This window comes from Patagioenas fasciata, chromosome 20 (assembly GCF_037038585.1).
Source record: "Patagioenas fasciata isolate bPatFas1 chromosome 20, bPatFas1.hap1, whole genome shotgun sequence".
NCBI lineage: Eukaryota > Metazoa > Chordata > Aves > Columbiformes > Columbidae > Patagioenas > Patagioenas fasciata.
Window position 1 is genome coordinate 4382570 of NC_092539.1, and position 24454 is coordinate 4407023.

The 24454-nt window shown below is 45.8% G+C and overlaps 1 protein-coding gene across 3 annotated transcripts in view; it reads left to right on the forward strand.

Moving 5' to 3' along the window:
* Window positions 1–24454, forward strand: part of PAPPA (pappalysin 1) — a 179971-nt gene that overhangs the window by 123309 nt on the left and 32208 nt on the right. For all 3 annotated transcript variants that reach the window (XM_065853866.2, XM_065853864.2, XM_065853865.2), the window contains exons 13-17: window positions 1734–1947; window positions 10882–11050; window positions 17506–17689; window positions 20277–20487; window positions 21091–21262. In XM_065853866.2, the coding sequence (XP_065709938.1) occupies window positions 1734–1947; window positions 10882–11050; window positions 17506–17689; window positions 20277–20487; window positions 21091–21262 (950 nt within the window). The remainder of the gene's footprint in view (window positions 1–1733; window positions 1948–10881; window positions 11051–17505; window positions 17690–20276; window positions 20488–21090; window positions 21263–24454) is intronic.

A 24454-nucleotide genomic window follows, 5' to 3' on the forward strand; every position in this document is an offset into this window, starting at 1 on the left:
ATAGGTGGGTACAGAGCTACAGAAACAAACATGGAGACAGCTCTAACACCCCTGCCATGGGCACCTGTGCTATCCTGAACAGGTTTTTTTGCTAATGAAGGCAGGTTAGTTAAATGAACCTGACCTGTTCAGCCCCCATTTACCTTGTTGGAGTCAGAAGGCACCAGCAGCGCAGCTCTGAGGGTCTGTTTTGTTGTGGACACCACCTGAGTGCGAGGAATGAAATGGAACGGAATAAACAGCCTCATACCATAAGGTCTTTCTTGGCTTTCCATCAGAGAAGGCAGAAACTTCCAAAGAATTTGGGAACCCGGGATTTTGAGTATTAACTGCACCTGTTTGTAAGTGAGAAACGTGCACTGTTCCACAAGGAGCTGATATCAAAAGACCTGTGGGAGGCGAGTAGACAGGGAGGTTATTTCAGGGTCAGGTAAAGACCAAAACAAGAAGTTTGCTTTTATATATATATTTTTATATATATATATATAATTTTTTTATTACAGGAAGATTTTTTAAGTAGAGGGTGGGAGATAGATGTTTAAAGAGAGTGGTCAGAAGTCTGTCTTAATTCACAGGAAATCGCTTTCTAAGGAGAAAAGTGAAAACTTTTTTATTCTTTCCTTTTTGAGTCAAGAAACCTGAACTGAGAGGAAAAAAAAGAAAAAGTAAAATAGAAATCCCTGAGCCAGTTAAACATGCAAAGATAATTTATTTTCTTTTCAAGTTTGTAAGTGTATCAGGGTAGCCAAAGGGCCTGGGCCAAAGCTGGGAGTTCCAGTGAGACGAGTGGAGCTGGAGCCAAGCTGATCCTCGGAGCGATGCCACGGAGCCGCAGAGGCAAAGCTGTGCCGGCAGCCGTCAGGCCCTGAGTCTCAATTAATGCATTCTGAGGCCAACCGACGGCTGTCTGTCCTGTTACTCCTGAGATGGATTTGACCCATTTGAGTTGAGGTTGCCTCTACTTGAAGGTGGGAATTTCTCCCCTACTATCGTTGAGTGCCTTCTCTGCTGAAGAAAAGGGATTTGGAAGTCTCTATGTCACCTCTCTGGTGCTTCTTTGCACTTGAGACACTTCTATTTTCCCAAGACACAATTATTTTCTTCTCAAAACGAGCTCACCTGTAAAATCCTCAGTGGGTCCATCACCCTCGTTTGTCTCTCCAGGACCATCTTTGCCTATTTTAGCAAAAAACAAGATACCTTCAGGGCAAAAGCCATGAATAAAATCAAAACTGGACACATTTAGTGTGGAGCTCATGCAAAAATGTTGAACTGTGAGTGCTAATGACATGCACAGTGACAAACAAGCCACCGCTGCACTGCCCATGGTGCACAAAGCCACCCAGCCTGCCGGCTCCGTTTGATGCGCGGTATAAAGGCTCCAACTGTCCTCCCAGGCCAGTTTGACAATAGCGCGACTCCGCTTCCTCCGTGATGGTTGCTCCTGATTTAACAGAGCACAATAGAAACGTAGCTGTGGTCTAAAGAAACTGCTCTGAGAGCCTGCCGCGCTCGTGGAGAGAATGGCCGCCTTTCTTCAGCTGTCTGGAGGGATATACGTCTCTGCTAAGCTCTCCGGAGCGACTTGGGAAGCCCCTCCGGGCAGCTTTCCATAACTTTTCAGCTCTATAGGGCCATTCCTATGGGTGAAATGATTCTGAAGTGCTCACAGCTTTCAGAAAGTGATTGTGTTAAGTCTGACCCTGCCTCTGATCTTGTCTCTCCTCTGGCAGGTGTCCACGTCCTGAGCTGCAGGAACAATCCGCTGATTATCCCCGTCATCCATGACCTCAGTCACCCTTTTTATCACACCCAGGCTGTCCTCATTAGCTTCAGCTCCCAGTTTGTGGCCATCTCCGGGGTGGCCCTGCGTTCCTTCCACAACTTCGACCCCATCACCATCAGCAGCTGCCAGCGAGGACAGACCTACAGCCCAGCAGAGCAGAGGTGAGCCCGCAGCCCCGTCCCCCTGCCTCACCACCCCTGTGCTGGGGTCCGGGGGCGACAGAGGGGGCACAGCAGCTGAACCCTGCTGACCCTTTTGTGTCACCAAGAAAAAAACCAGCGGTGTTCTCATTGATCAGGATGGATGGGACATTTAACCCACATGGGATACTGTTAGTGAATTATTTCCTCTTCCTTTCTCCTCCCTCCTTTATCCCAAGCTTGGAATTGGGGCCAGTTAACTCTCCATACATTCCCCGGTATGGCATCGTTTTTGCCACTCACACCCCAGCCTTGATCTAAACCGCTTTGTGCTGCTAAAGTGCTACAGGGACCTCCCACGGAAACGGTCGTGCAGAGACAAAGTGATGCTTGTGCCCCAGAAGGGCCGGATCCTGCAAGGTGCTCAGCCCCGTGCGGTGGGTGCTTGGCCATCAGTTTTTGTAGTGCTTTTACGGCTGGGCAAGGGGCCCCAGTACCTCTCCGGATCCGGCCCACGTTCTGAAAAGCTCTGTGGGACCCCCCAGGATGAAAGGTTTATGGCTACCGTTTTATTCTTGTTGTTATTACAGACACATCAATAGATCACCACCAACCCCTCTCAGTCTCTGCTTTACAGCATCCCACAGAGATTGTGACCTTTCATGGCCTCTGGTGCGGCAGCTTCATGGATCCTTTCAGCAAGGCAGTGAAAAGAAGACGGGAGAATTTAGCAAAACCCCTGAAAGAATCATTTTTTTCCTCCCCTTTGTGAATTCAAAGTTGTGAGCAGTCGTCATACCATAGCAGGAGCAATAGTAAAAAGAAGTTGCATACCCCAGCAAACCTCTGCTCAGCCTCCTAAACAGGCTGTCAGGGTTTTTGATAATGTCCTGGCTTGTTTTTAGGTCCTGCTTTTATTCCAGGAAAGGGGAGGGTGAGAATGGGGAGAGGGAAGGGAAATTTTTCCTTTTTTTTTAAAAAAAAGGAGTATATCTATAGCTAAATCAATCCAGTCAGTGTGTTCTGACCTAGATTTGAGGAGTCTGATCATTCTGTGCAATAGGTTGTATAAATTCAGAGGCCCAAAGACAGCAGGATCAAGTTTCAGATGAGAAGTCTGCTGGTGGAAATTTGCCCAAATCCCAGCGCAGGAGCGGGACAGAAAAAAGAGCGAGAAGGTCCCGGTGGAAGGAGCTGGTGAGAAGCACCAGGGCTGAGGCACAGGACCACATTCCTCCCTCTCACGTTTTCAGTAGGAACTGAACCATTTGGTCACTTACGAAATTAGAAGTGCTCTGCGTTTAGAAAGTTATTTCCTTAATAAAAAACGCATTCCCCTTAGGCAAAGCTTCAGTGAGCCTCTGCAGCCCAGCAAACTAAGCTTTAGGAATCTTCTTGAAGAAGAATCACCCGCCGTTTGCCTTTTTTATTTTCTTCTTGAATTTTTCTTTGTTTCTATTTTTCCGTTGTTTGGTTTTCATGATGCACTGAACCATTTCAACCCCTTGTTCTCAAAATCTTCCGCCAGAGCCTCGCTCACTCCCAGTAACACTTAAGATTTTGCAGGTTACAAGACTGAACTGATCATAAAGTTTCCCATGTCAGAACTAGAAACTCTCAGAAATAAAGCCCTGATCCAAAGCCAGTTGAGATCAGTGGGATTTTTTCCATTGATGACAGTGCTAGACTGGAAAATCCCCAGTTTACCTTGTAGTGGGATTGTTTTGGGTGACTATATACACTTTCTTCTTCTACACAAGAAACTCTAAGCAGTTCAGGTATCTGCAATGTAGGGAAAGTCATACGTTAAGTTGTGTAGGAAACAGGTAAAAACCAACCACCTCTGCTGTCACCTGCCATCTTTTTCCTTTATTATTTCACACAATCCAGGAAGAACACAGAAAGAGGGCATTTTTGAAACATTTTTTCTTAACCAGTTCAGAAGTTGGATGTGGTTTCTGCCCCCTCACACTCACAGTCTCCCTGCTCATCCTTCCCTCCTTCCCTTTCCCCACTGCCTGCATTTCCCTAATATGTTTTTTTTTTTTTTTTAAATATTTAATTTTTAGAGTAACTTTCCTTCCTACATATAAGTATCAGCTTTACCACTTTCATTTACCTTAGATCAACATAGATATTTTTGACCGCTTTTTGGCTTCTCTCTACAAGAGATATTATTTCTCTCTCTTCACAGAGAATTATTTTGGTTGGAGAGGATTTATAGCCAGATACAGGTAGTTCTAGGCAAGGGTGCAGATTTTGAATATGTGAGGGAAAAGAAATATATTGGCCCTTAAAAGTTAATACAGCTTTTATTTTGAGGTGAATGGATCACTCCCATGGGTTAATGACAACTTAATAACTAAAAATAAAACGTGCGCTCACTCTTCTTTCTTAAAATACGTATTACAGTTAATATTTTAGAAGAGGAAAAGGAGCTTAAATGTAAAAGTCCCGTTGAACTTTATAGGAAGTTGTTCTCAGTCATCGTTAACTCTTTTGAAAATCCATTCCATCCTTCTGAAGACATTTATAGAAGGTTTGAAAAAAATACCCTGTACTTTGCAGTTGTATTTTTCCAGTTGTTGTTTTTCCTGCTGCAGCTGGCCATGGGTTCTTTGTTGTTTCCAGCAGAAGTTTACCTCGCTGCTGGAGATGTGCTCAGAAACAACACGCTTCATACTCACATTGCATCCTTAGATTAGATGTAACGGCTCGGTTCTTCTCTTTATGGCTCAAATTATTATACTTTTATTATTTCGTATTTAACTTCGCGGTGTGGGTGTGCAGGAGCAGAGATGTAATTGCCCACCCCGCGGTCACTCGAGCAACGAGAAAGCCCTGGTGCTCTGGGGCTGCCTTTGCCAGTGGTTCCTTAGAAATCATGTTTTTGGCCTTTTCACCAGGTAGGAAACCCCATCCAGGGGATTCCAAGCCCTGGGCAGACAGTCCCTGAGAGGTGCTGCTGTCCCACAGGGACATTTCCCTGCTGCATCCCCTCGTCCATCCCACTTGGTGCCATTTGCTCCTCTCCTGGAAGCTGCAGGCGGGAGGCATGAAAACAAAGGTAGACACCCCAGTTCAGCCATCAAAATTGTGGATTTCAGGAGGTTTTGGCTTTCTAATCCTCTATTAACTCCGTGTTGGTAATAAAGATAGGGTTCCCTGCCCCTGGAGTGCGCTCTGCCTGCCTGTGGCTCCCCGGCGCGTGCGCCCCGTGTTGTGCAGCTCCTTGTGCTCTTCGGTTAGCAAAAAGATTTGCCTTTCTTTGCTTAAATTGTGCCACGAACTCCCTGTTATGACTGCAAAATTGCCTCTTGCAGGGGAGATCTGGGGTTTACCTTCGTCCATAAGTGCACATATCGGGGTGTTTGGCAGCTGGGGGGACCAGCACTGGAGACCAAGACCCAGCGTGGCTTGGGGTCCATGCAGAACTGTCCTCCCAGCTGCACCCCTCAACGCCCCAAACAAGCCCCAGAGCCCACTCCAGCTCTTCTCTTTGTCTTGTTTTCTCCTGCTGTCAGCTTCCCCAACAAGAAATGATGAAGATAAATCTTCAGCAGCGGAACAAATGCAACCGCCCTTTATAACTCCTTTTTTTTCTTTTTTCTTTTTATAAGGGGCAAAAAAAGGGTTTCCTTCATCTCTTTTATTTGTGATTTAGTGCAGCTTTCTCTTTTCCGATTCGGCTGCCTTTCCCCTGCCCTGCGTTCTGTCATTAAGCGCAATCTCTGTCAGCTTGCTTCTGGCGAAATTAATGAATTTCTCACAGAACTGTTAATCATAGAAGCTTTGGTCCGTGACATGTGTTATAATTCAATGGGTTTTTAACCTTCGCCCCATTTTGGTAATTGGCAAACGGCATCATTTGGCTTTTATTAAAGCGGAAGGCGATGCGTTTTCTTTGTTTGCCTGGCCAGGCTCTGGCAGGGAGACCTGCAGAGCTGCTGACACCCTGGCACTCGATCTCGCTGGCAGGGCCAGGGGGTCTGGGGAACTCGATCAGTTCAATATGGACCCCCCCGGGCAGGAAAATCTCTGCAGGCAGAGCCGATCCCCAGGGAGAATGTGCCCCGGACAGAGGTGGGGATGTGCTGGCTCGTTCATCTCCTTCTCCCACAGCTTTCCTGTGGTTGGATCAAGTGTTTTCTGTAAATCTCTGGGTTTATCTTCATTCCAGACCCTCTGGATTTGAACTGAGGTTTTGTTGGGATCGTTAGTGGAGTCAGGCCCAATGGTACTGCAGTGAGATGGTGGAAGGGACTGTAGGTGATGCTGCTCTTCTGGTCAGAGTTGAAGGACCAGAGTTGAAGGTAAACACTGAAAAGGAAAGGACTTGATCCTTCTTCCAGTGGGACAGTCAGCAGAGGTTCGTCCATCCCCGTTGAGCCCCAGGGATTCAGGTAGATGTTCTCTGAGATGTTGTGTTAATACAGGGAAACAAATTTGTTTTAGCTGAAGACTGAAGATAAATTCATTGCCACCTTTGCAGTTCAAACTTCTTTGTTTTATTTTAATTCCTACAACAAGAAATGTGGCTACCAGCCTTTGCTTTTCAAAATGCTGCATATTTGTTTGGATTAGAGAGGGAGAACCTGCTTTTTGCCTTCAGAGGAATCTCTACAGAGAAGACAAACCCATTGTAAGGATAAATCTGTTGGAAAAACCCTCAGAATGCTACACCTGTGTGAGCTGTATGCATGGCGGTATAGAACAAAACCAAATTATGCTTCGTTTCAGCAGCCCAGGCTGGCCTGGACTGTGGGAAAGGAAGTTTTTCCTGTGTACAATAGATAACGCTATGGCTCTTCTCATAACAAGTGTATACCGTGAGCTGTTATGCTCACCTATACATATATATGTGTCAGAGCTATCAAGAAGGAAACAAAAAATTAGGGCACTATGTTAAGAGATGAGTTCTTGGAAAACTGCTTGACCCCAGGGTTAGGAAAAGAAAGTTTGGCTGCTGTAAGCTGTTCGAAAGAGGAAGTCCTGGATGGTTTTTATGTGAGGAAGGAAGAGTTCCACTTAATTGTTATAATTCTCTATAAACATGTTAAAATACAAATGTTTCTAGGATTGTGTCACTAAGACCCCAATTTAGCAAAGCCCTTAGCTACTTGCTTACATCTCCCTGTAGTCAAATCTATCAGTGGGACTTAACCGTGCTTTTGAAGTTAAGCACATATTTAAGTGCCTTGCTGAACTGGGGCCAATATTGGCACAGAGAAATAAAGATTTAGAGGCTAATGACTAAGCTCATTTAGATTAGGGATGGGTAGAGTGGATTTGAATAAAGTAAGAACTGGCACGGATCTTCAGCCTACATGTGAAACTAACTCAGATCGGGGCTTTTGACATCACTGAAACTGCCTTGATCTGTATTTTTAACACCGTGCAGGCAGTGGAATGTGGGCAAGAAATCCACTGCTTCTTGCACTCACCTTGGTGTGAAAATGTTGCTTTAGGAAATTATACACTACCAGGGCAAGAACAGGAGCAGGTGAATTCCGAGGTGGACCTAGTAAAGTAAATGCTGCTAGGGAATACCCCAGCTACCAGCACTTGTTCATTACATATACATATGTGTATATATATATATATATCAGTAAATCATTAGAGTGGTCCTTGGGTTCCTTGCACAGCTTTTGTCAAGCCCAGCTCATTCTCTGACAAGCAACGCCCAGGTGTTTTTGGGGAGTTAGGGCAGACCAGGGTGTTTTGAAATAGGCAGCTTTAATGAAGCCACCCAGTTCTGATTACAAGAAAATGGGGTAAGCTCTCCTTCTATGCCAGGAATCCACATGAGTTAAAGTAGAAGGTTTTTCATTCTTAGTTGTTGTATATTGTTTCTTTCTGGAGAAATGCATAGTTTCTGGAGCATGTGATGAGTAACCACTGTTAAATGACAGTACCCATGCAGGAGCTTCTGTAACCCACAGTTCTGCAATATGGATGTGATGGGCTCTTTGTCTAAACTTCCTACTTGGAGATATTCAATTTTCCTCCTTAGTTCTGCATTTGCAGAACTCAATTCAGGATCGTGACTTCAAAATTCATTGGGATTTACAGCTGACAGTAGCTGATACCAAATTGGAACCAGTAGCTAGAGAACCAGAAATATTTAAATTGGAAACATTTGGTGGCAGTGGTTGTTTTTTTACAAAAAGTGAATGGTTGTATTGTTTGTCACTGAAGTCATTCATATAGAGTTACAGACAGAGAGAGCTGCCCAGATGATCTGCTAACCGAGGCATAATCTGGAGCCTGGAGGGGGTGGCTAAAAATGTTCCCTGGCCATTTTAGAAGACCACAAGGGGACTTGTAAACAGAAAGAAGAACATCACAATAAGTGTTTCTTAATGCCTTTGTCTGTGGCGTTTCAGTTCTGCAGGACTTTTAAGCCCAGGCTTGCTCATCTGGTGTCCTGATATGAACTCAAGAAACCAGATTCCTTTTCTCCTTTACATTGATGGAAATGAAAAGTGATGCCACTGACTGCTGTGACGTTGCTCCAAATTTCCCTTTGTGCAAATTGCAAAGGTTTTCTTAGGCTCACCTTTCCCTCTGAAGCCATTCGTGGCCGAATTCAGCACTACATCATTGTGTAGCACGTTGATTCACATAAGTATTAAATGAAATAGGCCTGCTATTTAAGTTTTTCAGCTTTGGTGCAGAAAGGCTTTCAGATTTTGTGGGAGTTTTGCAATGGGCAGTCAAGGTTCACAATATGTGCTTCTGAGAATGGCTTGGCAATAGTGCTCGGTTTTTTTCCTCAATGAGTCAACTTGCTCATCACTGGAGCCCTGGCATGGGAGGAACTGGTATTGCAGCCTCACCCTCTGGAAGGTGGAGGAGAGCAAAGTGATGGTTGGTCTTCATGGGTAGGTGTAAGTAGGGCATGCAGGGAGGGTTCAAGAAGACATTGTGCATCGTTTACAGTCTCACTCAACACCCCTGTTCACATATTGTTGCTGATGTTAGTTGGTGACTTACCCAAGCAGCAGTGCTGTGAGGTCAGTACTAAGGTACTGCTCACTCAGGGGCTGCTGCCAAACCAGAGTGAGGTCTGTGGTTCACACTCCTGTGAGGTTCATGTTGGGCATTTGCAAGACAGTTGCATGTGGAGGTTCTCCCCACCTCATTTCTCTACAAGAGAAGACCACCCGGACACTGGGACATACTGCCCACTTCTTCCACCATCTCATCCACAGTGTTATTGCTCAATGTGGACTGTAATCAATGGCAGTTTAAATTTGTGTGTCATACAGTGAGTTCCAATGACTGGAAAACACATGAAACCTTTGGTATGGGGATGGATGGATCACACTGAAGGCAGGATCACTCTGTGTAGGTCAGCTCTGGCAAAGCATCAACCGTTTTGCAGAAGTAATGAGCATCACAGTTGTAATCCTGGCAGACAGGGTGCAGGTTGTTGCCTACAAGGGTGTCAAGTTTGCCAGGAATTCTCCTTCCTCAGTCCTGTCAGTGGCAATACTTTGTGCACAAGAAGGAAATAAGATCTTTCTGAATGTAGAAATTGTTTATGGCTCATCGCACTCCAGGGAAGGGCCACCGCTGAACAAGCAGCCTTAAATTACCAGCCGTGGGCACTTGCCATATAGCACTAGTCTGGGACAGAGAAATGAGTTGTGGAGGGACATAATACTGTCATTTAATCTGATCTAGAGCTCAGTAGAGACATGTGCAGATGTGCTTCTCTGTCCGTGACATGGGGATAACAATACCAGCCCAGGTGTCTCACAGAGGTGTCATGAAAATTAATTAGATAATGTCTGCACAATGCTTTGAACACAGCAAAACACCGTGTACAGGCTAAGTCCTGTGCTTAACTAAGGTGGATGGGAGTTTGGTGGCTGTTAACCCTTTTTCTAGGAGATGGAAATAACTTGCTTGTGATCCATTTCAAAATATGTGTATTGATGTATTGATTTCCCTTCTTTCTATAACTCTCTGTTTCAGGTTCTTGCCTACCCATGTAAATGGTGAAATAAGTCAAAAATTTCCCTCCTCAGTATTAATTTAACTGTGTTTAATTTAAATTCAGTTTAATTTTTAGCAGAAGCATATCACCCAGTAGGAATCCTTAACCCTAGACATTTTGTCTCTAATCCAGTAAAACGTCTTTGCACATGCTTTAAGACTCTCCGTATTTTCATTGCCCTTTAGCTGAGCGCCTGCCCCATACTCACATTTGAACATGTGCTGTAATGTTTGACTCAGGTCATCAGAGATGGTGAAAGATTTTGTGTCAACCAGACATCTCTGTGTGTATAAAAATAAAACAAAAACCTCTCTTTTACAAGTAGTGCTAAATGTTACGATAATTTACTGTAGGGAGAGCAGAGAGTTTCCATCCGGGAAAACATTTTATGGATGGCAGGACAGCAGCTGGAGAGATCTGAAATGACAGCATGCTGCTGAGCTTGATAAGAGCTTATCAACACAGCTACACAGCTGATGGTTGGTGTTCCTGGTGAAGTGGAATAAAATGAATGCGTTGATCTCAATCGAGTTTCTCAAAGATAAGAGTGTCTATCGCAGAAACCCCTCATCACACGCACACACTTATCACTGGAAATATCGGGCACTCCTGAATTCAGCAGAGATGGAAAATGGGATGGGGCGTGAGGAGAGTGCTCTGGTAGATGTGTGTCAGGCCATGGTGCAGTTGAACATTGCAGAACAGAAGGTAATTCTGCAGAATTGGCAGGCTCTTCCCTTTTGCCACAACACCTGTAATTTGCTTTCGTTGTCATCACTGTTACCACTGTCCCTGTCCTTTGTAAGAGGTAACTAGAGGATGTGTTTGTTGGGGAGGAGCCATTTGCCTGAGTACCTGAGAAGTGATGAGTGTGTCCGTCAGACATTCTCACTCTTGTAGAATGATTTAAATGAATTAAACAAGAATACCGCTTCTCGTCTCCCACCTAGCTGTGTCCACTACTCCTGCGAAGCCACCGACTGCCAGAAGCTGGAGATCGAGAACGCACTGCTGAACTGCACGGGTGGCGGGTGGCTCAACGGTGCCCAGTGCCATGTGAGCTGCAAGATGGGCTACATCCTGCAAGTCCAGCGAGACGACGATCTCCGCAAGAGCCAGGTTTGTTCTGCTGCTTTCGTATGAACCACAAGACAGGGGCGAGCAAACAGACATGGAGAAATAACCCAACCTAAAACCCAAAATCTCAGCTCAGCCTCAGGACAAGGCCTTGTCCAAACATGACTGATCAGAATAAGAGCCATCGGACTCTGTGGGAAGCAAAGCTCTGACAGTGAGCAAAGCTCAGATGTTCCTCAAATTTTGCAGTTTTTAACCTAAAAGGTTTAAATATGTGTTCAGGCCTTCTCTGATCTCACTGGCTCTACTCAGCTGAGCAGTGTTTCTTGATTTGGCTTTTTGGGGATGGGTTGGTTGGGTTTTTTTTCACACCAGCAGTTTCTGGGCAAAATAGTTCATTTTTATTCCACGGGTTGAGGCTAACAATGTCTTAGCTCCTTTGCAGTGTTTCAGTCCATCTGTTCCCAACCACACCCTGGCACTGCAGAAGTGCATGCTATCACGGAGGTGGAAAAAGCACCCAAACATTTTGCTTCCAAAGAAAGCACCAAAAACCTCTCCCCATGGGCCAGGGAGTGCTCCCCATCTTCTCTAAGCTGAGCATTAATAATCCAGTCCTACAAACAGAGCATGTCTTGATGCAGTGAGTTGGATATTGAGGAAAACTTATCACTTTCTTGAAACATTAACAAAATTGTAGGTTCTTTGTGCTGGGGAGGTGGACGAGGTGTATGTGCGGCATGGCCCAGCCTCAGCAGGCTGTGGGGAGCGGGGTGCAGGGGTACGTGGGTGCAGGGCAGGCACCTCAGTTTGTGATCTCATCCCCCATGCTGCCGGATCCCATGAGCGGGACGTGGGGATGGTTTCCCCCATCGGCACCTTCTCGCCTGTTGCGGGGACAGCACAGACATCTGGGGGCTGGCAGCCGTGCTCAGCAGCCTCTCTGTATTTGTGAAATACTGTGTTCTTCATCAGCTCGTGGAGGGGAATGAGTCAGCCCTTTCAACTCAATTACAAAACAAATACAGGACCCCGCAAGCTGGGCCTCTTCCATCCTAATTGGCATCAGCACCAGAACCCCAGCTCCAGCTGAGCATTTTTACAGAGCAGAAAACAAGTTTTCAAACGAGCTTGAATGGCTGAACCAGGAAACAGTTGGAAGGGATCTGTACATTGAGCACACACGAATCCCAAACCAAATAAAACAGCCTAAACATGTTTCACCAGCGCCGTGCTATTTAAACGCAAGAAGTACCTTTTGGGGAGGCTCAGCCAACTGTACATGGTTTTGCTCTGAGAAGTTTGGTTTCAGAGCCTTGATCAGACTCATGTGACAGGAGCGGAGGATTTTAGCACCCCTAGCAAACGTGATTCACTGCCGATTACAACACGCTTCCTCTCACCCTGGTCTGCTATTGCACTTCATTGCCTTTTTTCCACCGATAAAAACCCTGAGGCCAATGGCTTTGTTTTGCTCAGTGCTGTGCATTCACTGGTCAAATCAGGGAAGGAGTGGAGCATCTATAAATATCCATGTTCACCTAAGCACATCAAACACATGCTTTAAAAGTTCATTCATGTGCTTTGGAGATCTGTTCAAAAGGAACGGACAGTTTCTTTCACTATCATCTTGTTTTATTTCTTCATGTCAGGTGCTTCAAGCCAGAACGTGTGGAACATGTAGGCAAGAAATTAGTTATCTGAGAAAGTCTTGAATACATGGTTTGGATTCCTTGTATTGTGTTGTATCAAATTGCATTGTGTTTCTTCCACAATTGTTTCTCAGTTTCAGTTCCTCTGCTGATCACGAGCATTTGGGATGAGGTGGGGCACGTGGGTTGTTATCTATAGACAGAGGGACTTGCTGTTGTGATCAAGGAACCTTGCACACAGCTCTTGGTTGTTTCACTGTTGTCGTTTAGTTGGATATTTTATTTGATTGACTTATTTTGAGGGTCTACAGCTATCTTATTTAACTGACAGTGCTGGGGGGCTGCACGAGAAAGGAAAGTAGCTTTGCACGTGCTGGTGTTTCACACTTCTGGGTAGGAAGGAGGCTGAGCTGAGAGGCAATGTCTCAAAGAGCAGACTGAACACTGCAGGCTGATGAGGACGACTGACAGACAGGTTTAGCATCCGAACCGCATTTGTCTTCCGTATTCCACTCAAAGGCAGAAAAAAAGGGTGAATGGAGAATTAAAAGCAAAATTTTTAAAAGCACCTCAGAGATGTAGGGGCACAAGTCACATTTCAAATCAATCTTTAACCTCTAAGGGGTCTTTGAAAATCTTCTTAACAATTTCTGCGCTTTGTGGTTTCTGTGTCTTCTGAAACCACCATCTTAATCAGTCATAGGGCAAAAAAATCATTCAGCTCTGCTCCCTGAGTAACTCTCATTCCCAAAACCTGTTAAAACTCCATAAAATCACCAAACCCTAAAAACGTCAGCACTATCTGCAGTAGAAACTGTTTGCTGTTTGAAATAGTTTTTAAAAGCGGAGTTGTTTACAGGCTCTTGGGCTCTCTCTCGTCCTTATTTAGGGCCTTCACCACCAAGCAACAAAAAAGGATTTGCACAGTGATGGAGCAAAATCCTCCATGTATCTTTCTCACAAAGATCATCTCAGGATGTTTTCATTCCCCCCCGCCCCATTTCTTCCCACCCCCTGACATCTCCATCGCTCTTTCTTCTCTTCTCCCCCTCTGCCCCCTTTGTCTTCCCCTGCTTTCCTCCCCCTTGTCCTTCGCTGAAAGCCCCGCTCATTCAGTGCCTTGTTGTCATCTCTCCTTGAAGCTGCCACCACTGCTGCTCTGGTCAAGAGGTGTTATTTAAAACCCAGCAGCTCCCTAATGTTGTGCAAAGGCATCATCAATCATGCCAGGAAAAGAAAGCGCGGCTCATGTGGGTTCAATTAGAGGCACAGTAGTGGGCAGAAGTGGAAGAATACTTAGAGGGGAGGGCACAGCTGTTCATTTTTAAGGAGAGGAAACTTCACATGTGAGGCATCGCTTGAAGAAGGAGCCGGCTGGGATCTCGGGCAGCAGGAAGGAGACATGAATTCTCCCAAGCTGTTCAAAGTCCCAAGAAACAAATCTTTCTGGCACCAGATTTGTTTAAGTTTGCATCTTCTTCACTACACACTGTATCTTTGGAGACCTCTTTTTTCCCCTTCTTTTCTCATCCTCGCCCTCCCTCCTCACAAAAGCCTCTTTTGGAAGGCAGGACATGAAGGGAAGCGGTTGCTGTGATGCCAGTCAAAGCAGCGCAGAGTGCCCAAAGTGACAGCTAATAAACCAGATGAGAAAGCCAAGTGCTTCGTGTGGACTGCTGTGAGCTGGGTGACCTTGTCAGATCAGACAGGCGAAACAGGCACGTGCCTGCTCAGGCTTCGGGCAGGAGATCTGCAAAGACAGACACAGATGCTGCCACAGAGACCCAGGGCTGGATCCGAAGGTGGCTGAGTTGATTGGAAATAGCCCCGAGGTGTGATGTGGTGTTGGGGAGAGCTGGGGTCCTATAACGATCCCACCTTCGGGTGGGACATTGCAAGAGGGAGAAGCTGAGAGCCGGTGGGTGCCATCTGCAATAATCTCCATGTTGGGGTTTGTCCTGTGTCCTTTCATTCAAAGCCAGTAGTCTTTGTCTCTATTGTGGGGAATGTTTTCTGTTATGTTCTGCTGCAGAAGGACATGTGCTCCTTTTGCTTGAAGTGATGACATGATAGACATGCTCTAAAATTTGCCATTATTATGTCTGACCTTGAAAACCTCAGCTTCCATCATACAAAGTATGGAACAAATTACTGGAAAAAGCTGAGAAGCCAGGGTCTTACCCACATGGGCACAGCTTCTCTGCATGGGGATGGCCTTGCCAGGAAGAGGAAAAGCCATAAGACCCTGGAAGGAAGTGGCTCTTCCAGATTTGGTTAGTGGTTTTGTTGGGAAAGCACCATGGGGAAAAGCCCAGAGATGAAAATATGGAGACACTTGTGGGTTTCTTTTCACATCAAGGTCTAGAATGGGGGCAAAAAAAAAAGAGCAGTGGGAGTACAGCTGTAAGGAGGGATCCCTTCCAAGGAGAGGTGACCCCCAGGCAGGTTGTGTTTCCAGCAGGCTGTGGTGTCCTCCAGCTTTCTGCTACCAAAGACCACAGCTGCAGCTGAAATACCCTCACAGGTGTTAGCTTGGCAAAACCTTCTTGCCCGTTTTCTGTAAGGTGGGACTGTCATACGCAGATATTCTGGTTTAATTTTTGTGCTATATTCTGGATTCTGAATTTGCCCTGTTTATTCGGTGTTCTGTAGAGCTACATCTGATGTGCAACCCTTCCATTAGAGAAGCTCCCTGGTGCACCACACTGTCTCAGCAGCCAGTATCCACTGGTAGGAACAATCGTTCCTTCCTAAACCAGATCACACCAACACTAATAACTGAATTCTTAGAGTTGAATCTCCTGTCACTGATAGAGCTTCCTTGTGCTTACTGTGGATCCAGCAAGGTACAATGCAAGACTTCTCCGTAACATACGGGTGTCCTGTGACATCAATAGCTTGGTTTTATGTTTTAAACCTCCTGGTGTTGAGGAGCCCGGCAGCCATGGGGTTGGAGTGTTATTTGATGATAGCATCTGCTAAGGGAAGTGGAGGCTTTGCTGAATGCTGGAGCAGCCCAGCCTGGAGTGCGAGTGTGATGATGATGGTGCTGTGTTATGAAGACATGGAAATATGCTATATCATCCCTTCTCCTGTGGCCATTACACCGCAGCTTCTTGGAAGCATGGGTGTCTTCAAGTCATCAACTGTCTGCAGAATATATCTACTTTTTATTCTGATGAGGCAGAATTTAAAGTGAATGGGGAGCAAAATGCCTGGGAATGGGAACACAGAGTGTCACTTCACCTGAGTGCTCTGAGAATCCCAGAATGTGCTGCTCTGAATTGGTAGAAAAGACATTTTTTTCCATCAGCAACGCTCCCTGTTTAAATAAACTCCACGGTCTAGAAAAGGGGTTTTGTGCCCACTTGGGAAGTGTCCAGTTTCTCAGCTCTGGGACTGCTTTTTCCATTCTGAATGCAACCATATATCAAAGGGAGACAGGTCTGAACTTCTGTTGAAACCATCAGGGTGTTTTTGCAAAAAGGGAATCCAGGTCTCTTTGATGTGTGCTAGAAAAATTCCCCTTCCTTTTATAAACCCAGATCAATGGTCGGCAGTGCAGATCTCCTGTGAGCGTACCAGCCCTGAATAAAATATTCCCCGGAGGCAGAGGAGTGCTGCTGTACGGCTTGGTCAGATTCCTCGCTGGAATCTTTGCGGGTATCTTCCCCTTCTTCTGTTTGGCTTTCTCATATTTCTCTTTCTTCTGTCCCTGTCTTTATTCTGGTATGGAGAGGAGAGTCCTACTTTCAGATTCTTCACTTCTAGTTTTTAATATTTTTCCCTTTTTAATTAGAAAGTGGGTATGTTGTTTATTCTGTTCTCTTTGCCAACGTCTGTTTGTCTGTCAGTCACCCAGTAAATTCTTCATCTTAGCTTTGGATGGGTGGCTCCTTTACCTCCCCTCTGTTTTTTTGCTCTCTCCTTAACACTTCAGGATTTCAATCCGCTGCATTATTTGGATAATTCCTCAAGCCCACAGAAGTGTATCTTCTGTGTAGCCAGGGTGGTAGAGCAGCATTAGGGAAGTCAGAGCACAGGCACTGATTCTGTGTTCGACCTCTCTCGTTGTGACTTTCTGGTCCAAGTACCAGGTGAACGTAAGGGCAGGATGCTCTTGGGTCTGTCCATTGCAAACTGCCCCAGGAAAACCTCTGTTTGTCAAGCGTGCGTGTCCTCGGTGCCAGGGCAAGCAGGGCCTTGGTTTCGTTTGGAGCCTCGGGGCGCTCTGATCGTAGAAGCCGTCATAGCAGCTCTCGGTGTATGAACACAGTGCTAAAATGGCCCAGGCCACCTCCCTGGGGACCCCAGCCCAAGGGTGACCAACGCGTCCTGGGAGAGCCTCAGGTGAGAGTCCCGAATGGCTTCGTATCAGGTTGACTTTCCCTTCAAATCCAAGAGTGAGTTTGACTGCTCAGGAATACACGGGGATCCTGTTGGAGCGGCTGTGTCACTGCGGAGGTGGCGGGGATCGGGGACAGCTGTCAGCTCAGCCCTGCACGCTCCATTCTGATCCCAGGACAGCTTCCCAGCCTGTCTCAGGAGGCGACACAGACGAGAGTTCAGATTATTTGTAGTGCTGCACATTATCCCACTCCTCATATTGAAGCACTTTGGTGTCTCACCCCAGAGGTGACAGAAATACATCCTAGTTCCCTTGACACCATTTTCTGTTGACGTTTCCTTGATGTTTTTAGTAGCTGCTGTCCAAATGATGATGGTAGTGGTCAGGCCCAGTTTTGCTTAACTTGTGAGCCAAAATATTGGCTGTTATTAGGCTCAAAATGCTTTTGATCTCCCCCTTGGTGGCTGTGATAGCTGTAGGCATGTGTCTTTTTCCAGATGGAGTCCAGCATCACCATGACTTGCACAGATGGGAAGTGGAACAAGCAGGTGACCTGTGAGCCCGTGGACTGCGGTGTCCCAGACCAGTACCATGTCTACCCAGCCACCTTCAACTGCAGCGAGGGGACCACCTTTGGCAAGAAATGCTCCTTCACTTGCCGACCTCCTGCTCTTCTGAAAGGTATCCGAGGGTGCAGGGACCTGGGGACAGCTGCACCGCTAACGCAGGCTGCTCCTAGTAATATATGTTTCTGTTGCTGTTGTTTTAGAATTATTCATGATATTTTAAGTATGAAGAATTATGGAGCCTATGGGAAGGTTTATTTACATTAGGAGTTAAGTTCCTTTGCATCTCTCTATTACCTTCCTGTGACCTTTTCTGATCACGTATGGCCAGGCAGTAATGACAGTGAATATTACTTCCATACAACCAAAACATGGAAAAGTCATGGGGATAAATCAAATTGAACTCTCTCTCATCTTCTTTCCCGTGCCTTCTGTTTTCTGTCTGTCTCCCTTCCAGGTATTTGGAAAGGCAGAAGAAGACTGAAAAGTCCAATGTCCCAGTTGCACAGTCCCCCATCACTGTCTTTCTTTTTTTCGTAACCCACCCATCATCTCTTCTTTTCCACACTCGTCTTGTTCCACCTCTGACCTTTCTCTTCTCTTCTTGTTTGGGGGTCTATAATTTTTATTTCTTAAAAATAGCACCCTTTCTTGCCTTCTTTCTTCTTCTCCTCCATCTTCTTCCCTGCTGCTTTTCTGGTAGCATCCCCAGCATCATCGACTCCTCTGCTCACCAGCATGGTACCCTTTTTGATCTGGTCCTCTGGAAACAAGAAAATATATCAGTGTTAATTTGAAGGAACATTAGAGCCAAATTAACTTGTTATCTTGCAATGGAGTAATCCTAGCTGCTGTTTTCAACTCAGGTACAAATGCTGTATAAGCTTTTTTGGTACATATGGTATCAACTCTTCTGCTATGATCCACTGCAAACCCCAGAAGAGGCAGGTGAAGTATTGTTCATTTCAGTGAAAGGATATGTTCCTTTCTTCATATATAACCAAATTTCTTAATTCTTATAACTCAGACTTAGCATAACCTCAAGCAGCCAACACACAGTGAAAGATAAGACTAATCAAAGGGGAGATTTTTATCAAAAAATTCCCTTTTTCTGTTAATAAACTCAGAGGGTCATCTTAAACAAGAGATATTTTTTCATTGAAAATGCCTGGATTTTTTTTTTTTTGAGGGGGCAGTGAAAATAATGATATTCATCACGACCAACAGAGCTTCAGCTGATGACTCCATCCAGGGTAGCTGGGGGGATGACAACCAACCCGGAGGTCAGGGGGTGCAGCTGTGGTGTGTAGCATCACCTCACTTTTGTCCTGAAACTCTGCGAGCTGTGAGGTAAAGGCACCATTTGGTGTACAGCCATCGGTGATGACTAATAGATGTTACCACTAAGCTTCTGGAGAATGGCGTTGGAGTGACTCATGCCTAATTCAATCACTGACGTCATGACAGCCACTGTTGGTAATGTCACAGCTTATCACTTTGCAGTGGCGAGTATGAGATCACCACGGCTGGTCTGCAGAGCTGCTGCGTGAGTCAGAGCAGAGGAGAGGGCTGGTGCTCTAGAAAATTGCTCCCTTCTGCACAAAATACCTCTGCAATCGTCTGCACTTGGGGAGGGGAGAGAGAAAGCCAGGGCTGATTTAATGCGGCTTCTCTTATCTCTGTGGGTAGGACAGGAGGGCTCCTCCACATACCTTTCTGAGCCCTCCAGAGCCTTTTGTTTTCTTCATCTATGAATTCCAGCCTCATGCCCCGGCTGTCTTCCTTCCCTCTCAGAGACATGGCATTGTAATCCGGGGTTAGCTGTTTGTCAGTATTATTTGGGATAACTCCGAAGTTGGCTTGCTGTTGAAAATATGTCTTGTGGGTTGAGTAGAGTTCCTGCAGCAATGCTCAGGGATTTCAAGAGAGTATGAGGGGTTTTTGAAGGGTTAGTGGCTCGTAGCTGTGTTTTGCTTCTTAGGAAAAGCTTATTCCTTTTCAACATACACCCTAAAATAACAAAGAATGTAAAATACACTGAGACTAGGCTACTTTTAGCTTAACCTTCTGAAGTCAAGTAGGTCATAGCAAAGAGATCTATTGTAGCTTTTACCTTTGAGGTGCTGGGCAAGAAAGCTTCGTAAGGAAAATGAATCTCTAATGGGTATTATGAATCATATTTATCACACTAGTCCCCAAGGACTGAGAGCCTCCAGCTGAGAATGGTTTCTCATTGTGTTGGAGTAGTGATTCTAATACTAACAGATGCTGCTCCAAAAGGCTCAAAATTGAAATAAAGAGGACAGATTCAGGGAAAAGATATAACACAGAAGCAGAATGAAGAATGTAATGGCACCAAACCCTCTGTTAATGCCATGACTTTGGAGAGGAGGGGGTTGACGTATGAAGCAAGCTTCCTTTCAGAGAAGAACAAAATAAGGAAGAGAAATACAAAAGATTACAAAGCCAGTGGGGTTTCCCCTATGCTATAGTATTTCCTGAAATAAGCACTGTCTGCCTGTCATCTGAAAACAGAGTCCGTAGTGATTTGATGCCATCATCTAGATGGAGAAAACGCATAGGACACGCAGCTGAATTTGACAAACCGGCTGAGGTGGCTTTTAATATATCATGGCTGTAATGACATTTTGAAAAAATTAGTCCTGCTGAATGTTGTTGACTTTACCCACTGTTCTTCTCAGGAAACAACAGCAACTTGACATGCATGGAGGACGGGCTGTGGTCCTTTCCGGAGGCCCTGTGCGAGCTGATGTGTCGAGCACCCTCCATCGTTCCAAACGCGGATCTCCAGACTACTCGTTGCCGAGAAGATAAGCACAAAGTGGGCTCATTTTGCAAGTACAAATGCAAACCAGGTTACCATGTCCCTGGATCTTCCAGAAAAGCAAGAAAGTACGTGAAGGAGTTATGCTGTGCAGTCAGCATGTTTCAGAAAGCCACGAGTTAAAATGAGTTTGGGAAAAGGCTGGGTTGTTTATAACAGACTATATGGGCTGTAGGGGATATCACTGAGCAATTCCTTCATGCAGGTAGATGTGCAATTTCAAGGGGTTTTAGGCACCTCGTTCCCTTAGACTTCTTTGAAAATCCTAGCCAGTGCACAAATAACAGACCTTACCTTAGAAATACCCCTTTGATACACAGCCTGGGGAGTCCCCTTTGAAACTCTGCAGGAAAGCGTTAGTGCTATCACATACTTCTGACTCTGCACAAACCCACTTCAGACCAACCACAGCCCACAAGCTTGGGAAGCAGAGTTTTTAGAAGACGTGTCCAAAGCCCAAAGAGCAGTTTAGACTCCGCGGCTGTATGTTGGCTTTGCAAATAATCGCTATTTTCGCCCCGAGACCTCATGACACAGGTTCATGACTTGTTCCCCAGGTGTTAAAAGCTCAAATGCACCCATCCCCTGCAACCTGCTAGCAGAGCTCAGAGGCTTTAGAGCCTCTTAGCTGACTCAGCCACTCACTGCATGTTTCTTTTCCGCACAACAAGGCGAGCATTTAAGATCCAGTGCACGCAAGATGGCACGTGGCTGCCGGGCGCTTGCGTGCCCGTAACCTGTGACCCTCCGCCTTCCAAATTTCACGGGCTCTACCAGTGCTCCAACGGCTTCCAGTTCAACAGCGAGTGCCGGATCAAGTGCGAAGATGATGACAGCCAGTCGGTGAGTCTCTCTTATCCAAATTATCTCAGCCCATATAAGCTGGTTTTATTGTATGTTCCCTAAGGACTCTGATCTTGGAAGGGCTGAGTGTCATTGAGCTCTTCCAAGATCAGAGACAGAGAAATGGAGAAGGGAAATACATAATTGAAGTAGAGGGAGAGAGCTACTGCCAAGAGCCTGGAAATAGTATTTTTATGGTAGTAGTAATGGTATTAACTATTACCTGTAGAGTACTGGCAGTGGGTGACTTACTGTTTTGCAGAAAATAAGTGGCTGAAAAATCTGCCTCAGTGGCTCTATGCAGCTAGGAAATAAGGAGTAATGGAAGAAAGTAAGTAGGATATGAGTTACCCACACTTGTCCTGTTTGCTCATTCCATTTCACCTGGCTTTTCTCTACAGTACTTTTTCTCATCATCATTGTATGTATGTGTGCTGTATGACAATTTAGCTTTATGGAGATTACAACTGTTCAAGTGAACTGTCTCTGAATTTTCATGGTTTTTGGGCTGTGAAGGTGTCATTTGGCATCAGGGGTCAGATCCCCATCTGGCATAAATCAGTATGTTGCCTTTGACTTCCTAGGACTTCCTCACTGACAGGAGAAGATCTGACCTTTAGTATCTTGTTTGAAATGCTTAGTTTCCCTCACCAAAGGTAATTATAGTTTGTGAGCTGAGTAACTTCTCCCAGAAGTGCTGCTGCTGCTTAATACACTTGGGAAGAGAAAGTTGGGATGTAGGAACTGCTGCTTCTACACGCAGTGCAGAGAACAGGGAGCGCTCTGTCAAAGGTCTTTCTATATAATTCCAGATTCTAAGGACATCCCAAAAAGGGGCCAGTGATCAGAAAGACACCTCTGATACCTGCTCCAAACTTTAAAAGCCACTTGTTGTCCCTGGCAGGCTTGCCTGGCCGGTTCGTGGGGATGACACGCAGAGCCCTGGGGCACCTGAAAAAGGTTTCCTTGAGTAAGACTTATGTGAGGTTATGAGCATCATAAAGTGAGAAGCTGCACTCTTGGGTGCAGTTTGGGTGGGAGTGATGGGATGCGGCATCTGTGGCTTTGTGCATCCACCACTTGCTCAGCTTTGTCACCGTGGCTGCACCATCACTGCCAGGGCAGGGAAACCGGGACCACTGGAGTAACAACAACTGGCAAGCAGTGGAGTCAGGGTTACAGCAAGAATGAAGTGAGAGGTGCAGCTCTGTCTCTGTTCGCTGTGAGGAAGAGCATAGTGGCTGTTTCAGCTGCAAAAGCACGTTGAGCAAAGGCGCAGATAACATCTTGAGAAAAGGATTTGCAGAGAAAGGTATTTCCAGATATCCCAGAAAACAGACTACAGAAAAAGAGGGAGGACTCCTGGCACAACTCAGAACCACTTGAGAGGTGTTAATTATTTAAGGATTAAACCCCACTAAGTCTCTCTCAGCTATATAAGGTGATAATTCATGTTGCATCCAAGCAAGAAACCCAGCAGGGATTTTCACAAGAGATTTTGCAGGTCAGGGAATGATGGACAGTATGTTACTATAGCAATGGATATCCTGGGACCTCTGAGTATGTTGCAGAAACTGTACAATAGTATCCTCAGGCACAGCCAGGTCTGGGAACATAAATCAGCTTTCATGGCTCACCTTTAAAAATCACACTTGAACCCTGGCATGCAAATTATAATGAAAGTGCACCACACTTGCTAAAACAGCAAATTGTGCTCAGTTATCACTTAGTGATCTCTTCCTGAATTTGTCACCACACTGAAGATCATTACTCAGCTGTACATACGATATCTCTTAATTGCCAGGAACCGTAATGGTCATTTAAGCAGGTACCTCCCCTGGCACCCGGGACAAGGGTCTTCCATTTCTGGATATTGCGCACAAATCATATGAACAGTCAGATCTAAATGAATCAGGCTCTGCCAAACTGGCCCTTAGGTGAGAGTCACCAAGCTGGATCACACCCTGAGTCCATCTGGTCCATTATCCTTTCATATGATTTTCTTATTACTTCTGGCAATGGCCAGATGTCTAGAGAAGGGGAAGCAGGTCCCACACAGTAGACTGCCAGTAAGACCACTTTGCATCTCACTAAACATTGTGTTCATCAACAAAGCTGAGAAAAAAAAACAAAACAAAACAGGATGAGCATATTAAGGACAAGACCAACACTGAAGGCTGCACAATCTTCCACACCGGTACCAGGGGCTTGTGCAGATCCCTGTGCTACAAGAGATGTGGGTCACAGGGAAATGCTGCTAAGAAAAGTTCAGCAGCCCTGCTGGGATCCCAGCATAGACAGCAAACTGAAGGATCCCCAAAGACATCAAGCACAATCTTCCAGGAGCAGGGTGGGCAGATTGTGGGCAGCGTGCCTGGCATGTAAAATGGGTGAAGAGAAGCAGAGATCCTCCGTGGTTCTCCCACCCAGCAAGGCCTCCACGGGAGGTTTGGAGCCCAGCCGCTCCAGACGTCGTCCTGTTGAATGTCCCACATTGCCCCATGGCAGTTCAACTCGCAGACCCTGCAGAACAGCTTGTGCAGAAATCCCCAATGGCAGGAGGATAGATCTGACAAAAGATTGCCTGTGCGCTCCTTTGTTGTTTCTAAAGGGCATGATATTTCCCCTCGGACTTTGGTATTCACTCTTCAGTATCATACAGAGAATCTTTTCTATAAGAGAAATGTCATCTTCCATCCCTTGCCCATTCCCACACCAGAGGATTTTTCCCCCTTTCCACCTGCCTCTGTGCTTGTCTGTCTCGGCCTCTTTGCTCGCTGTCACTCAAGGCAGCCAAGCTCCAGAAAGCACGTTCTGCCCTGCTAAGCATCCCTGCTCGTGTCCTGCTTTCTTTCCCCCTTCAGACGGCCATTGGGGATTCTTTCTTTTTCGAGACAAAGATGACGTAACTAGTTAGAAAATGGGAAGAGGGAAAATGTCTGCATTCAACGCAAACCACTCAACAATAAGGAAGAAGGCAAATGGGGTGAATGCGCCTTTATCACGACTGGAGTGGGTCTATTTTAAGGTAGAGACCCTACAAGAGCCTTGTGAAGACATTACCTTGCACAGAAGAGGCATGTTTGTGTGTTGTTGGAAGAAAAGTCCTTCTTGCCCCCCAGGGCTGTCAGTCCCAACCAGGGGCTCTCCCAGCTCTGGCAGAACTTTGCTCCCAGCTCAGCTCTGCCCACT